At 41.7% G+C, this 15,663-nt stretch overlaps 2 protein-coding genes across 4 annotated transcripts in view; one reads left to right on the forward strand and one right to left on the reverse strand.

Annotated features, from left to right (window-relative positions):
* Positions 1-221: 221 nt before the first annotated feature.
* Positions 222-15,663, forward strand: part of GLYATL2 (glycine-N-acyltransferase like 2) — a 69,921-nt gene continuing 54,479 nt past the window's right edge. The window contains exon 1 of one of the 2 annotated variants that reach the window (XM_076001853.1): positions 222-596. The gene's annotated coding sequence lies outside the window, so the exon portion shown is untranslated. The remainder of the gene's footprint in view (positions 597-15,663) is intronic. The other variant, XM_076001854.1, reaches the window with a different exon arrangement.
* On the reverse strand, positions 7,101-15,457 carry FAM111B (FAM111 trypsin like peptidase B). 2 transcript variants are annotated; one of them, XM_012749869.2, is made up of 4 exons: positions 15,325-15,457; positions 14,430-14,475; positions 13,433-13,601; positions 7,101-9,245 (listed from the first exon to the last, which is right to left on the reverse strand). In XM_012749869.2, exons 3-4 carry the CDS (start codon positions 13,511-13,513, stop codon positions 7,152-7,154), a joined length of 2,175 nt encoding a protein of 724 aa, XP_012605323.1. In that variant the 5' UTR covers positions 13,514-13,601; positions 14,430-14,475; positions 15,325-15,457; the 3' UTR covers positions 7,101-7,151. The 2 variants fall into 2 exon arrangements, with proteins under 2 accessions (XP_012605323.1, XP_075857966.1); XM_076001851.1 differs by having other exon boundaries at positions 13,433-14,475.

The following is a 15,663-nucleotide window of genomic DNA, read 5'->3' on the forward strand; positions in this document are numbered from 1 at the left end:
ATGTTAACCATGCACAAGGCATTGTGCTTGGCGCTATGAGGGTAAAAATACATGAAGACGCAGTCCCTGCTGTGAACAGAGGTGTAACCTGTAACAGACTCAGACCGAAATAAACCCTGCTTACATAAAAAAAAAAAGCAACAACCAAGGAAACCACAAACTGTATAAAAGTTTCACCACTTGCTGTCATTCCTAGAATCTTTAGAAGTTTCTACACCCTTGAGAGCAGTGTGCAGTGATCACCACAGAATCAGAATTTGGCTGATTCTTTTTTCATTGTGGATTCTGGAGCTGTAATCATCGCAATGACCGTAAGAGATGTTGAGGAATCCTGGGGTTGACATTGCCCAACAATCTGAGGACACTGTTTTGGAGAGCTAACCTGGGGACTCCAGACACTAAGCAGCAGCCTGCCATTAGAGCTGAGTCATTCATACTTGGTATGCTTTTGAGATATTGCCTGGAAATTAAGAAAAGAAACTCAAAAAGCTGCAAAGAAGAGCAACATTTTCCTGTTTGGAACAAGCACTGGTGTGTTGAAGCCACTGCATGTAAAGGTACCATGGAGTAAGATCTGAGATGATAAAATAATACAAGTGGGTAATCAACTGAGAATGTGTTGGTGCAGATGCGAGGCATTTTCTATGGCTTTTTCATTTCTCTTTCTCTTTTCCTTCCTTCTTTCTTTCTTTTCTTTTTGCCTCTTTTACATTTCAGTGTATAAGCAAATAGTGATTTAATAGACAGTAGGCTTAACAGCACTTTCTAAAACATGGATGTTAAGAATCCAACCTACTGATAAAATTTGTTTCCAATCTACAGGGTTTGTTTTTGTTTTTGAAAAAAAGCTCTCTCTGTTGCCCATGTTAGCGTGCAGTGGTGTCATCATAGCTCACCACACCCTCAAACTCCTGATTTCGAATGATCCTCCCTCACAGCCCTCCCAAAGCACTGGGATTAAAGGAATGAGTCACTAAGCCTGGCCCAACCTACAAAATTAAGCTTTATTAGAAAGCTTATTCAAATGATTTTGATACATTGAAATATTAGTGCACAAGAATAAAAGGTTATTATTACAGAGGATATAAAATGTATTCCTACAACTAAATCTACTATGTCACAAGGTATCTATTATCTGTGCAACTAAATTTATATAGCAAGATATGTATTACATTCTTTCTGAAATATTTATGCTATTTTGTATAAGTTTAATCATATTTTAAAATATTTCTGGTTTGACAAATTGGGTGCTGGTTTATTGGAGAAAAAGTATACAATAACAAACAATTTTCAAATCTTATACATAAGCAATGAAATAAATTTTGGCTTTAGGTATTAGAAAAATAATCATTTTTTTTTTGATCAAAGGTTACCATCATGTTTTTTCTTCAGTTTTCTACATCTTTGCTATTTTCTTAATTTATATTACTAACTAAAGTTCCCTACTTTAAAAAAAGATGTAAGTTTGAGATTTATTTTTCTGTAACAACCCTTGGCTCTTGTTTTTTCTTTAAATTTCAGGCGAAATGAAGTCTTAATTTCAAATTACAAAATATAGCTTGTAAGATCTAAACCAAATAAAATTCACACTCTCAAGACTACAAACAGGTTTTGAAAAGCTACATTAATCATTAAACTTATTTATTAAGTCTAACAGTTTCTTGTTTTAGAGACCAGAGTTTTTATAATTACAATGAAGCTGCTATTCTCTAAACATAGCCTGAGTTCCTTGTCAATATTTTATTTAGCATGCTGTTTCTTAGTTCTTAGAATAGGTCTACAGGGGACAAGTCTTTTCCAGCGTAGCTCCAAATGTTTTTTTCCTCTACATTTAATCGTTTAATTTGCTGTCAGTATGTAGCTTTTTTTTTTTCTTTTTCCTTTTTGAGAACTCCTTCCTTGAAGGGAAGAAATTACTTCCTACATGGAGGATCAAATATAAAGGTAACAGCATGGGATGAATTTTCTTCCACACCCATATAACACATTTTTATTTCTTGCCACTTGCTTTTTATGTAGTTGCACCATTAAAACAGAATGGACTTAACACAGTTTCGTTATTACATATAATTCCTGAGTTTGTTATTCTGCTGCAGAAATGAATTCTATAATTATACTAAAAGCTTACATTCTTATCTGATTTATTGGAAAATATCTAAAAATAATGCTTTTGTGGCTTTTCATAGGTTTGTAGTCCATAAACATTAATTTTACTCAATCTCTCATTTTTATGGCAAATTTCATTATGGGTAACACATGAACAATAATACACATGGGTATTCTGTGATAACTGGTCTCTTTGGAGAATATTTATTATCATTCTTGAATATGATACTCTGGCTAAAAGAGTCATAATTTGATAACATACCTATAAGAAATTAATATGCAATAGCATATTTAAATTGTAACCTCATCCACATTCTATAACAAGGACTTCTTACAGGAAAAGATTATATCATGCACGAAGATGCCTTGTTTTATATTATTACTTCACAGTTTATTTTAAAAGCCATAACCACTTTGTAAAAAAATAAATATTAAATAAACAAAAAATACAGGTTCATCATATTCTACACAAAGTTTCTTTTTTTGTTTATTTAATTCTTCTTCTTCTTCTTCTTTTTTTTTTTTTTTTTTGAGACAGAGTCTCGCTTAGTTGCCTAGGCTAGAGTGAGTTCCGTGGCGTCAGCCTAGCTCACAGCAACCTCAGACTCCTGGGCTCAAGCAATCCTGCTGCCTCAGCCTCGAGAGTAGCTGGGACTACAGGCATGTGTCACCATGCCCGGCTAATATTTTCTCTATATATATTAGTTGGCCAATTAATTTCTTGCTATTTATAGTAGAGACAGGGTCTCGCTCTTGCTCAGGCTGGTTTTGAACTCCTGACCTCGAGCAATCCCCCTGCCTCAGCCTCCCAGAGTGCTAGGATTACAGGCATGAGCCACCATGCCCGGCCAATTATTCTTAATTATCAAAAGCATTGTAAACAAATACTTATATCATAAAGCAACATGTGTGATCAGGTTAAAAGTGCCACTGTTACTGGTATATAGGTTTTTCTTATGACTTCTTTATAGTATTTAGAAGGTGGGGAGGTGGTGATGTGGGATTCTGCAGCAAAGCCCAGCTTGGCCATTTGACTACTTTTGCTAAACTAGCTAAGATGTACATCTTCCCAGGGAACGAGTAGGCAGTGTGTGTCTGTGTCATGATCCACGAAATGTACCTGTCGCGAATGCTCCATAAATGGTAGGTAACCTTTGTCATTGTTACTACTCGAACTAGTACCATGTTACTCTGTTTTGGTGTATAGTTGCCTAGACAGTTGGGCATGATGTTTGGGTTTTGGATAAGTATTGCCAAATTACTCTCCCAGCAGCAGGAAGAGATGACTCATTTCAATTTTAGATCAAAGGTGTTGGGAGATCAAGATTTCTAAGAGTGAGATCACAGAGACTCCAGCTCCGCCCAAGACCAGGAAGGCAAAGAACCTAAGGGGCTTCCACTAAGGCTCTGAAGGGCGCTGCCCACCCTGGCCCAACTCCATAGGCTCCAAGGAGGCGGCTGCTGGCAGGCTGGGCCCTCTCTCTTTCCAGAAGGGCGAAACTCACCGCCCCCGCTTAGTTGCAGCCTGAGGCCCCAGCGCCAGGACAGCGGGGACAAGTAGGCTGCAGCTGTCTGGAGTGGCCTCCGCCCTTCCTCATACAGCAGGACTCAGAAACCTGCCCTGCTTTTCTCCAGGCCCCGCTGGACTACCTGTCCCTCTTTGATGCTCCCGGGGCACCCGCGATGCTTCTGGACTCGCAGCCCCCGGGAATGAGACCAGCGTGGGCAGCCCCCTTGCAGGGCAGGCCCTAGGCTGCCAGCCAAAGTCCTAAGAACTTCGCCCAGCACCGCCATACGTCAAGACGGGTGCAGTGCCGTCAGTGGCCAGTAGATGGCGCCAGAGGATAAGCCTGAGGGAACGCGTGGAGAGGGCGGAGCCGCGGGAGGGATTGACACACCTCCTGCCCAATGGTAGCGCGAAATGGAGATGGCTTCTCCAATCCTCAGTTCTCTGGGGCGGAGCTTGAGCCCTTCTAGAAACTGCTTTTCTCTTGCTCAGTGTTGAGGAGAAGGGAGTAATTCTCAGAGGTGTGAAGTTGGGGAGCTGGAGATTCACTTCCCTGTGCTCTTCTAAGATCCAGCTGTTGGTCTAACGGAGATAGGACTGAGGTTGGCTGAGCCTGATGGGGCGGCCTCACCTCTCTGGGCTAACAAGTAAGGTCTCAGATGGTCTTTCTCTCCCTCACTCATGTTATCCTGGATTATTGTGAAAACCTAGGGGGGTTCCTGGTGCAGGGCTAAGGAGTCTGCTGTTGTTAATTCAGCTGCCAAGTTGAGCGCTGTCCTGAAAGTATCCCGCCAAGTAATAGGAAAACCAGCATTAATATTAACAATGGCTGGATACTTTCCAGAGCAGGCTGGACCCTTAAATATATTTGTTTCAGTTATATATTTTTTTTCTTGGAGCCAAATATATTACATAGTAGGAAGTTTAATTTCCTATATCTCGTTTTTCTCCTTAGCCTTTTGATAGCAGAAAGAAGAGCAAAAGCATCCTGCAATTGGCTTAGTCATTGCAGCAATTGATTTACTTAATTAAAACCCAGCAATTAACGTACTTAGCCGCAGGCCTCCTCCATGCTGGTCATTGAAGCAGTCAAATCACATGACTGGACTGACAAGAATCATTAGCCAGAGGTCATTTTTAGTGGCTGTCTTTTAGTTCTGTTTTAACTGTATAACAGAACCTCACAAAAAGCAACAACAGAACGGGCAAACAGGAACGTGCAGAATGCACTGTATTCTGTTCAAAGGGGATGGACCCTCATGTCATGTCACCAGCAAGCACGGACCAGGCTCTGATTTGCTCTTCTTGGCTGCCTTGATGAAGCTGGATGCAGTTGGTCAGGATCATGCAGCAAAGAGAGAAAGGAAAGGCTGGATGAGACCCACACGTGAGGCCTCACCTTTAGCTGGTGTGTGTGGCTCCAATCAAGTAAGGGATAGCCGTCACTCATCTTCGTTTGATCTGATTCAGACCTATAAACCTGAAGTCATTTTTATTCAGTCTGTTTGGGGGACGTTTTATGTGTGTGCCAGACATAATGTTAAGCATTGAAAATACCAAGAAAAATGTAACGATGTCCTCACCATGCATTAAGTTACAATCTGGTAGGTAAGAAGGACAAATGAAAAGAGTTATATGTTCCATAAAACAGGAATGAATGGGATGCAGAGGCCGCACAGAGAAGGCTCCAGGGATGCTGGCACAGAGGTGGTGATATTTGAGATGCAGATCCCAAATTCAGATGTGCTTGCTGTCGAATAACCCTAGGGTCTAGGCGTCCGATTATTCAACACTGCAGTGGTAAATCGTACCTAAAGTTTAGGTGGAGAATTAATCTTACCATGAGCACTTGGAACCACCATATGTCTGGCCTATTTGGTGGGACCCATCTTTGCTTCAGAGGGGTGGAGGCAGATATCTTTCAGGATTAGGGCCAAGAAGGGCAGGCCTTATTTGCATACTATTAATAAAAATGTTTGCGCAGCCAATTTACTCACCATTAGAAGCTCCCATGAATAGTCTACAGCAGAGATTTATTTGCAGCAGTGAGATCAGGCGATTAGAAATCTTTAATGCATGTGGTAAGGGGGAGTACTGGGCTCCAGCACTGGACAACAGGAACTATGGTTTTATGACAATGTGTAAAGATACAATTTTGCTTAAAGTTACACCTCAATTTGGTCGTGCAATTGTTCCTTTTAGTTTCAGTAAGTCTGAACACAGGAAATGTCAATCTACATGGTCTAGTAGAGAAAAAAATGAACCTAACGCTGAGAGTAAGACCTCAATGTCCTGTTACTTGGGTAGTATGAAAGAAGGTCTGTCTCTTCTTTCAACGAAGGGCCCTTGAGGTGCTTACAGGTAAATAATTATAGTGCAGATCTAGAATTTCTCAATGAATAATTTCTCTGAGCCAGATTTATGGTTTGTGCACAACTAAGAGAGTATCACATATTTGGATATTCCAACCAGTTGCTAGTTGTCAAAGGAGGGTACATCAGCCAGGGTTCTGTGCAGGTAAAGGAGATTTAATGCAAGGGATTACCTGCTGGAAATCTTTAGGATGATAAGAGCCGTGGGATTCAAGAAGCCAACACTGGAATCACAAAGTTCAAGAACACACCCACTTCACTGTAATCCAGGAATCAGGAAGCTGAATGTACCACCACAAATGCCTCTCCACAGTATCAGAGTGCAAGAGTAGACCCTGCAACATTCCTGGCTGCTACTGGAACTGCTGTAGCTGCTTCTGGAAACCCATGAAGCTGGTGGCTAAACACTGACACTGAATGTGGCCAACGCTGCTGTCTCTAGAGAGTGACTTTTCCATGAGCTAGTTTGCCAAAAGATGACACAGCAGAAAACTGCCTGCTTTTTACGTACACCTTCCAAATAACTTCTATTTGGAGGAACCTGATTTATATTCAGAATTTTAGTGCAAATTAGTCTTGAGATATTTAGCTTTGAGCTTTCCAGACTCTGAGCACCAGACAGTGAGGATGGAGAGGAAGCCTCGAGTCACTGCTGCCAGAGAAGGGTTAACAGCTCTTGCTGTACTAGAGGAAAGAAGTGCAATTTCTACTGTCATTTGCAATAGAGGCTGATGTCACAGGGAGCAGGAAGAGAAGAAATGAAGATTAGGAAAGGATTTTGGATTTTTCAGGAACAACACATGTTATTTTCCTTAGGTTTAAAGGTGTATTTCCCCATTATCTATTGGGCAGAGAACAAGAACCACCATGCCAGTAACAGATGTATCATCCTAGAAATTTAGAATGACAAATGCCAAATTCTTTGTAAGTGTGTAAGTGAGCTAAGAATTTTAGTGGACCATTGAAATTGTTTCAAATAAAAAGAAAAAAAAAACAATTGCAAGAAAAATCAATATTTATTGGAGCTCTAATATGTGTTTTGCATATCCATATAATTCTCTAAAAGTTTTCTAAGTAAGAAAGAATTTTCATTATACTTAAAGGAAACAGCCCTTGACACTCTAAATTATTGGCCTATTTTATTGAAGATAACATCTCTTTTTTTACTAGTATTCTAAAGGTTCAATCTGATGATCTTGAAGTGGTGAATCTAGTTTGTTATTTTTCTCTTCATTTAATAATTTGTATAAAGTCTCATTTTTCTCTTTAATATTGAGAAGAATTGAATCCATAGAGTAGCCAAACTCTATAATGGTCCTGGTATTCTGTCCACATCCATAAGAATGCCCAAAGGCATGCATAGCAACCAATTTGCCAGATGCGTTAAACACTGGGGAGCCAGAGGACCCCTCAAAGAAACAAGTATGATAACTAATTGTGTTGCTGTCCCAGGCCTGGTATAGGAAACTTCTTTTGGTAAACATAGGGCAAACATTACCAGTGGCAGCAAGGGGTTCTACCATCGCACCATAACAATGGTCTCGATACCTTTCTAACCGTTCATTTAGAGAAAGCACAGCACAGCGATCCGTTTGCTTCACCCGCCCCTCTGGATGGCCAATTATATAAACCACACCAATAGATGGTTGATGGGAAATTTGTGCAAACAGGCCTAGAGGAAATGCATTCCCATTTTCCTTTAGTTTAAAAATGGCATAATCTAGAGTTCCATCAGACACTTCAAACCATGGCTCCATGGAAAACCAGTCATCACTATTAGGACAGAATTCTTTGTAAGTGAATGTTACCTTTACACATTTACTAATTGTATCTGGCCATGAACACGGATCTGTGCCTTCACCCACTATCAGCTTTAAAACATGTCGACAGGTGAAAATATAACCGTGATTGAAGACAAAGGAAGTAGCATTGCCTGCATTTCCATTATTGTCCCATTTCATGAACCCAACTGACTTACTATGATAATTAAGTTTTTCAGAGGTTGCAACTGGAATAGAATCCATATTCACTTTTGCAAAGTACTTTTTATATATGTTGAATTGCCGAGACTTTGGCAGATTTGTTCTCTTCCGTTCTTCCTTGAAATACCTTCTCATCAAACTTGTTTCTTCTTTAAAATTTGGATATTGATGCATTATGTGTTCATTTAGTATTTGTAGATTCTTTAAAAGGTGAGTTGCTTTTGGATACCCCTTTTGGATGCCCCGGCGGTTAGCATATTTTTGACCCAGACGGGTGCCTTGCCTAACTACCCGGTTTCTGCCATAACTTGTGTCGTAATGAAGTCTAACAGTGGAAATTGTCCGGCGAATTTTACCTTCAATATCATGCCCTAGACTTTGAGGTGGATGAGTTTTTTCTCTGCTGTGTCCCACATCTTCAGTGTCTCCTTCCATCTCTGGTTCACGGGCCCTTTTCTTAGACTGTGTCAGCCCACAGGGATTGATTTCATCACTGGGATTTTCATCCCGCTTACTTTTTGTGCCTTTCTTGCCACTTGTTTTTCTAGGAATGTCCATTTCTAAGATTTTTCCAGATACTTCATCCACCATGGATCCTTTTCCATAAATTTTATTGTGACCTTCTATTAGGTTCCATGTCAATTCGTCTAAGTCAGACCGAAAGCGGCCATCCTTGCGTAAAGCCTCTGCGACAGTCTCACCCTTCAAGGCATAGACACAAAGTGTACTTCCTTTTTCATGAAGTTTCGTGATCTTAACAAGCTTCTTTATCGTCTTGCCAACAGCAACGACATGAAAAAGAATGCATTCGATGTTTGGATTTTCACATCGACGCAGTACCTGACCCTCTTCTTTCTGGTGACTCTTTCTTCGACCGAAGCTTATATTAAAATGAGATTTTCCAAGCAGGCACTTGAGAGGCATTCCTAAATTTATAAATCCCTTTATTTTTTTTTCTCCATAAACAATAATATCCTCATTTAAATGATCCTCCATCCTTTCACTGAAATGGTCGTTAGCCCTCAGAGCTGAGAAGATGTTCTCATTGGGGTCACCATATGCTGTAAACTCGCTACGGCCCGATTTTCTGGAGGTTTCATTTAAAGTAAAGGTGAAGCAACATTCTTTATTGGTGTTCGAATTTTGATTCTGAATTTTAAGGGCTGCTTCATGCTTGTTGACTTTACTTTTCAGCTTAGAGGTGCTGCTACGCTCTCTTACGTCAGATAAACAGTGATCAACAGGTGTGTCAGCACATGTCTGCTGCAGGGCGGTATCCTTAAAAAAGAAAAGATTAAATATTTTGTAAGAATCACCCTTGATAATCTTTCATGTTTTTCTAATGATAGAACTAATAGATATTCTGCTAAAAATTGGATAAAATTATGGCAAATGAATGAAGGAGAAATAAATCAATTACGATTCTATCACCAGAGATAATCACTCTTTTAATACATTTTGATTTGTTTGCCTCTTATTTTATGCAGATAGAATTTTTTTCTTAAATACTATGCTGCATATGAGTTTATTTTTCACTATGCAATCTGCCAGTGCTTTCACGTGTCATTGAGCAACCTTTGAAATCTCAATCTAAGGGGCTATGTAACATTTCATTGTATAATACTTTTAATCCATTCTTTTACTGCTAGATATTTAGATTGTTTCCAGTCTTTTACTGCTATATATAAGACAAATATTACTATAGAGAGAGCAGTTTAGTCTGTACATCTGAACATTTCTCTAGGTCATATTCCCGGAAGTGGAAATAATGTGGCTAAGGATATAAACATACTTCACAATATCTATACTGCCTAACTGGTGCCCAGAAAAGTTGTATCGACTCACCCTGTTCCTTGTCTACTGTTCCCTGAGGAGCCCAATAATATGGTTGCTTCCTCAAAAGGATTTCCGAATCATTATCTTAAGTATTTGCCAAATAATAGATGAAATGTCATCTAATTTGACTGATTCTCACATTTGCATTTATTTACTTACTAGTGAAACTTCACTTATTTAATATGCCTTGTGGATATTTGAAACAGCAGTTTTCAAAAATTCCTTGTAAACATCTATTTCACCTTTATTCTGTTACCTGGTTTCAAAAGACCAAGGAAATATACTAAAATGATTGGTAAACGACAGGATTGGATACATATACACACACACAAATAAATATAAACATAAATAATCAGTTGGTAGTAGCCTGGGGAACAAGATATTGAGAATGCGATGAAAACGGAAATGAAAAATATTACACCACAGGAGCCATAGTGACTTAGATGGGATTCATTGTGAAATCTGAAGTGTTGGGTCCAGTCTTCATGAATAGAGGGTAAGCCTGGGGAGGGTAAAATCAGGAGAAACAGCTGGGCTTGGTTCGTTCAGGGGGCAGGTGCAATGGAATCGTAGCTGGGCTGCATCAGATTTTCATACCCTGGCATTTTTTAATGACTGAAATATAGCAAAATTTCACTAGGCCCTTGTTTGCCCCTACATGTTAACCACTTGATCCCTGCCCAGCTCCCCTTGTTCTCACAGTAAACATTAACTGCTGTGTAGTTTCCTTGTCAAGCAGGATGAAATCTGTCAGTTTGTTTTGCAGAAGGAATGAGTGCCCTTGAGAAACTGCAACTAGCTGCTGATGTCCCAAAATCTGGCAATTTAAGGTGTTATCTGAGACTAAAAGCAACAGGGACTTCCCCCTTCAGTCCCCTGGACCTCCCCCTTCCCTTGCTACCTAGTGCCCACCCTCTCCCTCCCCTGCCACATGAGACTCCACACTTCGTCCTTTGTTAAGATGGACCTGAGGGATTCTGCTCTCCTCTCACTCTGGCCAAATGAAATAAACCTTTCTCTGTCTCCAGACACCAGCGTCACTGTGTTTGGCTTTGGCTGCACAACGGGTACAGGAGCCTGAATTCGGGGTTCTGCAACATTTCTGGTGACCTTGGCAGGACCTCGTGCCTGAGACTAGATGCCCTGGCTGGGATGGGAATGTACAGGGAGTCTCTTCAGCTGCTCTGCCCAGACACCCTCCTGGCTTTTCTTCCTGCCTTTGACACAATGTTGGCTCAGAGTAGAAAAATGTAAAGGACCTCGGTCTGTTTTCAACTTTACATTTGCCGGGTGAGTCACTGTGCCACAGGCAGTCATGATTCTCTATCACTCCATTTACATTTCACTAAATATTAAAAAGACCCTCCGCGAGAGTGTTGAGAAAATTATTAGACTTCAGCCTTTTGTTTCCTTGTAGAAAAATTAAATTTGGTTTTCTGTGCAAACATTTACTCCTGGTGTTGAGGGGATCCCATGAGGCAATGCGTATAAAGTGCACAACAGACTGTCCTGTCCAGCATATATGACCCTCAATAAGTTATGATCTTGGCCATCCATTTTCCGTGGGACGGGGTCCCTGACCCCAGGAAACCTTAGATCCTGGGATGACTCCACCTGTGGAGAGCTTTAGTCTGGGGAGGGAGAACTCGGTGCTGGAGGTTTCTCTTTGAGGAGCTGAAGGGTGGACAGAGGCCCAGGGCTCCTGGTCTAAAGGTAAAGGTAGGGCAGAGACACTCCTGAGACTCAGAGGTTATAACAGGGAGACTGGTAGGAGCAGCCACCTCCCAGTTCCCTGGGCAGCTTTAAAGCTGTTTAGTGCCAGGATGACTAACCCTGCCTGCCACCCGCTGACCTCTCCAGTTCTCCCCTTGTCTGTGGCCTTGGAGAGAGCAGTGCACTAGCCCCATGGCCTCTTCCCTCCCCCATCCTCCCCATTGCCTTGCCTTCACCCACCTGGTCTTCTTTTTCTCTGAGACTCCTCCCCCACCTCCCAGCCAAAGGGGTACCCACTGAATCAATTCATTCCAGCTCAGGAATATCTGTAAGTGCCCCCTTAGTCACAAGGTTTGGTGCAGGAGTGGGTGAGCTACTCAGCTTGGGACAATACTATGGCAAGGAGAGGTTTTCTCAGGGTACCAGGATAGACTCATCGTCTGGGTACTGAAGCATCTCAAATTACTGCAGCTTTGCTGTCATTATGCAGAAAGCAGCAAGAGGATAACATGAAAAGCACAGCCTAGAGACTGAACAAACACACAAGCAGGTCCTTGAAGAAACTGTGCACTGCCATATTGCAGCTCAGCTAAACCCCGGACTGGCCACTCATGTGAACCAGCGAATCCACTTAATTATTTTCCAATTAGGGAATACTCTTACTGGCAATATAAAAACCTCTTACCGGGATAAAACCTACTGTGATCTTGTACCATACTACCTTATCAGTATAGAAAGCACTATTTGCCTACCACATTCTTATATTTTCTTTATATACCATCAAATCCAGCTATCCTGTTCCCTAAATATGTTTTCATGGGTAGCTGACTATTCTCAGGTCATTGTCTTATCCTTGACCAATTACCTGGTGAAACAGTATTCATTCTTTTTCAAAAAAATCATGACTTTTTGATATAAAAACCTGTACATAATTAGTGTACCCAACTTGATGAGTTGGAAGATAAGTATACACCCATGAAGTCATCACCACAATCCTTGCCATAAACCTATCCATCACCTCTAATAGTTTCCTACTGCCTGCTAATTATTATTTTTGTGACAAGAACACTTAACATAAGATCTACTGTCGGATCAGATGTCTGAATACACAATACAATATTGTTAAGTATAAGCACGATGCTGTACACCATATCTCTATAACTTGTCCGTCTTATATGGAGTAAACTTTGCTACCATTGACTAACACCCTCTGCCCAAAGTCCCTGGCAACCATCTCTACTTCTGTGAATTTAACTATTTTGTATTCACCATCCATTCTTTGAGATCTTTCTCATAGGACATTGTTTTAATTTCTTGAGTGTGAATTCAAGCCTTATTCACTCTATACTAGCACTCGTTTATATCTCAATTTAGCATTATCATTTTGCATATTTTGAGTTAAACAGTATGAGTAAAAAAACATATACTGAAGTCTGACACCTGGGTTCCAGTCTTTGCTCTGAAGTCCATTACTTTTGCAACTTTAAGCAAGTTGGGCTTCACTGTCTTCATTTGTAAAACAAGGATGATAATAATATCTATTGATAGAGTTTTATTAAGTGCTAAATGAGATAATCCATGTGAAATAACATACATAACTTCAGCTTAGATAGAGTTTTCTCAGCAAATATTAGCTATATTATTATTTTTTGCCTGTCTATACTTCCCAGGATTATAAGTGTCTATATCGTCTGCTAGTCACCTTGCTGTCTTAAGACATTTTTAGCATTGTTAATTTATACGCCACCATTTCATTTTTTACAAGCATTTGTATGCGTGATCTCCTCCATATATTTTAAGCAACACAAGACAAGGCATTGTAATGACCATTCTTTAAGAACTTACCGCTTCCAAGAACCTAATCTGGTGCTCTGCTCAGATGCCGCTCCAGGGAGAAGTTGTAAAAATGTACATACCTTTAAAACTTCAGGTCTGGCACCCTGGTCCTTTTCTGTAGCTCCGAATGTCTCCTTCTCTTTAAGATGCATGAAATTCATGATGAGTTGAAAGGGAATATCACTAACTTCTACTAGTGGGCAAGATGGAGAAACAAGGATCGAATTTATTCTCCTTCACCTGAAATGACTAAAACGACAAAAAAAGACAAGATATATAAAACAGAAATTCTCTACCACTGGACATGAGGTAGCACAGGACAGTGATCTGGGATCCCTGAGAGGGAAATCAAATGAGGGAAGCCCTGTGGCTTTGTAGCTCACTGCCTGGAGTTTCCAGGGCATATGCTAGGAGGGGAAACAGGCAGAGCTTGGAAGTTTCCCTGAGTTGAGAAGACAAGCTAAGAGTCCTGGGAGGCCAGGATGGCTGGAGCTTGTAAGGCAGAGTACTAGAGAGAAGAGAGCTACAGCTACACAGACGGAGCAAGTGCCAGACATCTGCAGTGGTTACCCCTTCAGATTTCAGCTAAACAGTGGTCAATGCAGTGCTGGGATGAAACTGCTGGAAGCCAGAAAAAGAACCACCCTAAGAAGCAGAGGATCCAGCAGGATTGAGAATAGTTTTGGGTCCCAAAGTTTCAGACTAGGAAACTTCACACTGTGTCAAGCAGAGGCCTCAGAATGATATTCACTCCATAGTGGGATAAAATGAGCCCTAGACCAAAAGCTTCCCTGGTTCTACCTAATGAAATTTGAAATCAAGCCTTGAAAGTATAAAACAGTTTCTGACTAATAGAACTGTGGACTAAAACAGAACACAAGACTCCTCCATAGGAATGTAACAATTTCTAGCACTCAAAAATGTGAAATTAATAAAGCTTGGTATCCAATCAAAGATTACCAGGCATACAGAGAAGCAGGAACATATGACTCAGAATGAGGAGAAACTGGTGAATAGAAACAGATCTAGAAGTGACACAGATGGCAGAATAGTCAAGAACATTAAAACAGTGTTTACCTTAGATTTCTGGCCAAAATGGATTAACAGGAACTCGATTCACCCCCTAGTTGGAAAACAAAACAAAATGGGCAAAAGATATGAAATAAAGGCTCAAGGAACTGTATCATGCAGTTAAGGACAGAGACAAATGAGGTGCATCCTATGATGCAATGCAGCTGACTCCCTTGAGGAATTCCAGGCCAGGGTGGAATAAGGGCATCAAGGCAAAGCCCCTCGGAATTCCAGATCTGAGGAGACAGATCTCAGAGACCAAGGTGGCAAGAGTTCACAGGTCACAGACCAGGAGAGAGACCAGCACAGAGAGAGCTCCGGATATATGAACAGGGGTCCCCTAAGATATTCAGCTGTGTACTGATCAGAGCAGCAACTGAGGAAACTTCCCAAGGCCAGGAAAGAACCACCCCAAAATGATTAGAGGGGTTAACTTCCCTGGAACCCTCTACCTTCACCCCTCTTAGGGATCTCAGTTTCTCCCTTGGTAGATAAAGGAGTTTGGCTCAGATCAAACTTGTATTGTTCCTGGCAATTATCCCTTCTGAGCTTTTTAAAAAGGAAGACTCCAGATTCCACCCTCAAAGATTCTGATTCAGTACCTGTGGGGTTGTGTTATGGAATCTGCACTTTTATCTTCCTGCCCTCCTCGCCCCCTCCCACCCTTAGGTGAGCAGGAGGTTGTTTTGAACAGCTGCCTAGACTGGGTCCAAGTGTCTTTTCAGGAGGGAACCTCTCCGCATCTGAAACTGGGGAGCGGGAAGGGGGTTCCCACAAAGGGGAGCTGAATAAAACCCCATGCAAACCTCCTGGACTCTGGCTGAGGTCGTGCTGCCTGGCGGGGCTGCCAGCCCTCCCGCTGAGAACTCTGCGACCCACCCAGGCCAAAACACCCACTCACAGAAAGGGAGAGTCTGTCCGTGTCGCGTCCGCGACCGCCGCAGGGAGATTGGCAGGTGCTGTGGCCACTGCGCTTCCCTCGCTGTCTCTGGGCGCTTTGCCCGCTGCTGGCGCCCGCGGGCTTTTAGGGAACCGCCTGGGAGAGGCGCCCCTGGCTCTGGCCAATGGACGGGGAGATCCGGAACCGTTACTCACCCGCTTTTCAAGCCTATTGGCGCTCTCAGCCCCTGAGCAAAGTGGCGGGAAACGACGAGTGTGCGCCCCATGCGCCCGCGGTCGCGTCAAAAGGGCGGGCTCGGGGTGCGGGTGAGGGGCTGCGCGCCCACCCGCCCTATTGATC

Source organism: Microcebus murinus, chromosome 4, assembly GCF_040939455.1.
Source record: "Microcebus murinus isolate Inina chromosome 4, M.murinus_Inina_mat1.0, whole genome shotgun sequence".
Lineage (NCBI taxonomy): Eukaryota > Metazoa > Chordata > Mammalia > Primates > Cheirogaleidae > Microcebus > Microcebus murinus.

Bases quoted from the DNA above. Each gene is read 5' to 3' on its own strand.
- FAM111B (XM_012749869.2), bottom strand. From the start codon at position 13,513: ATGAATTTCATGCATCTTAAAGAGAAGGAGACATTCGGAGCTACAGAA. The intron at 9,246-13,432 runs GTATGTACATTT...TTCTTTTTTAAG, and splicing joins CCAGACCTGAAGTTTTAAAG to GATACCGCCCTGCAGCAGAC.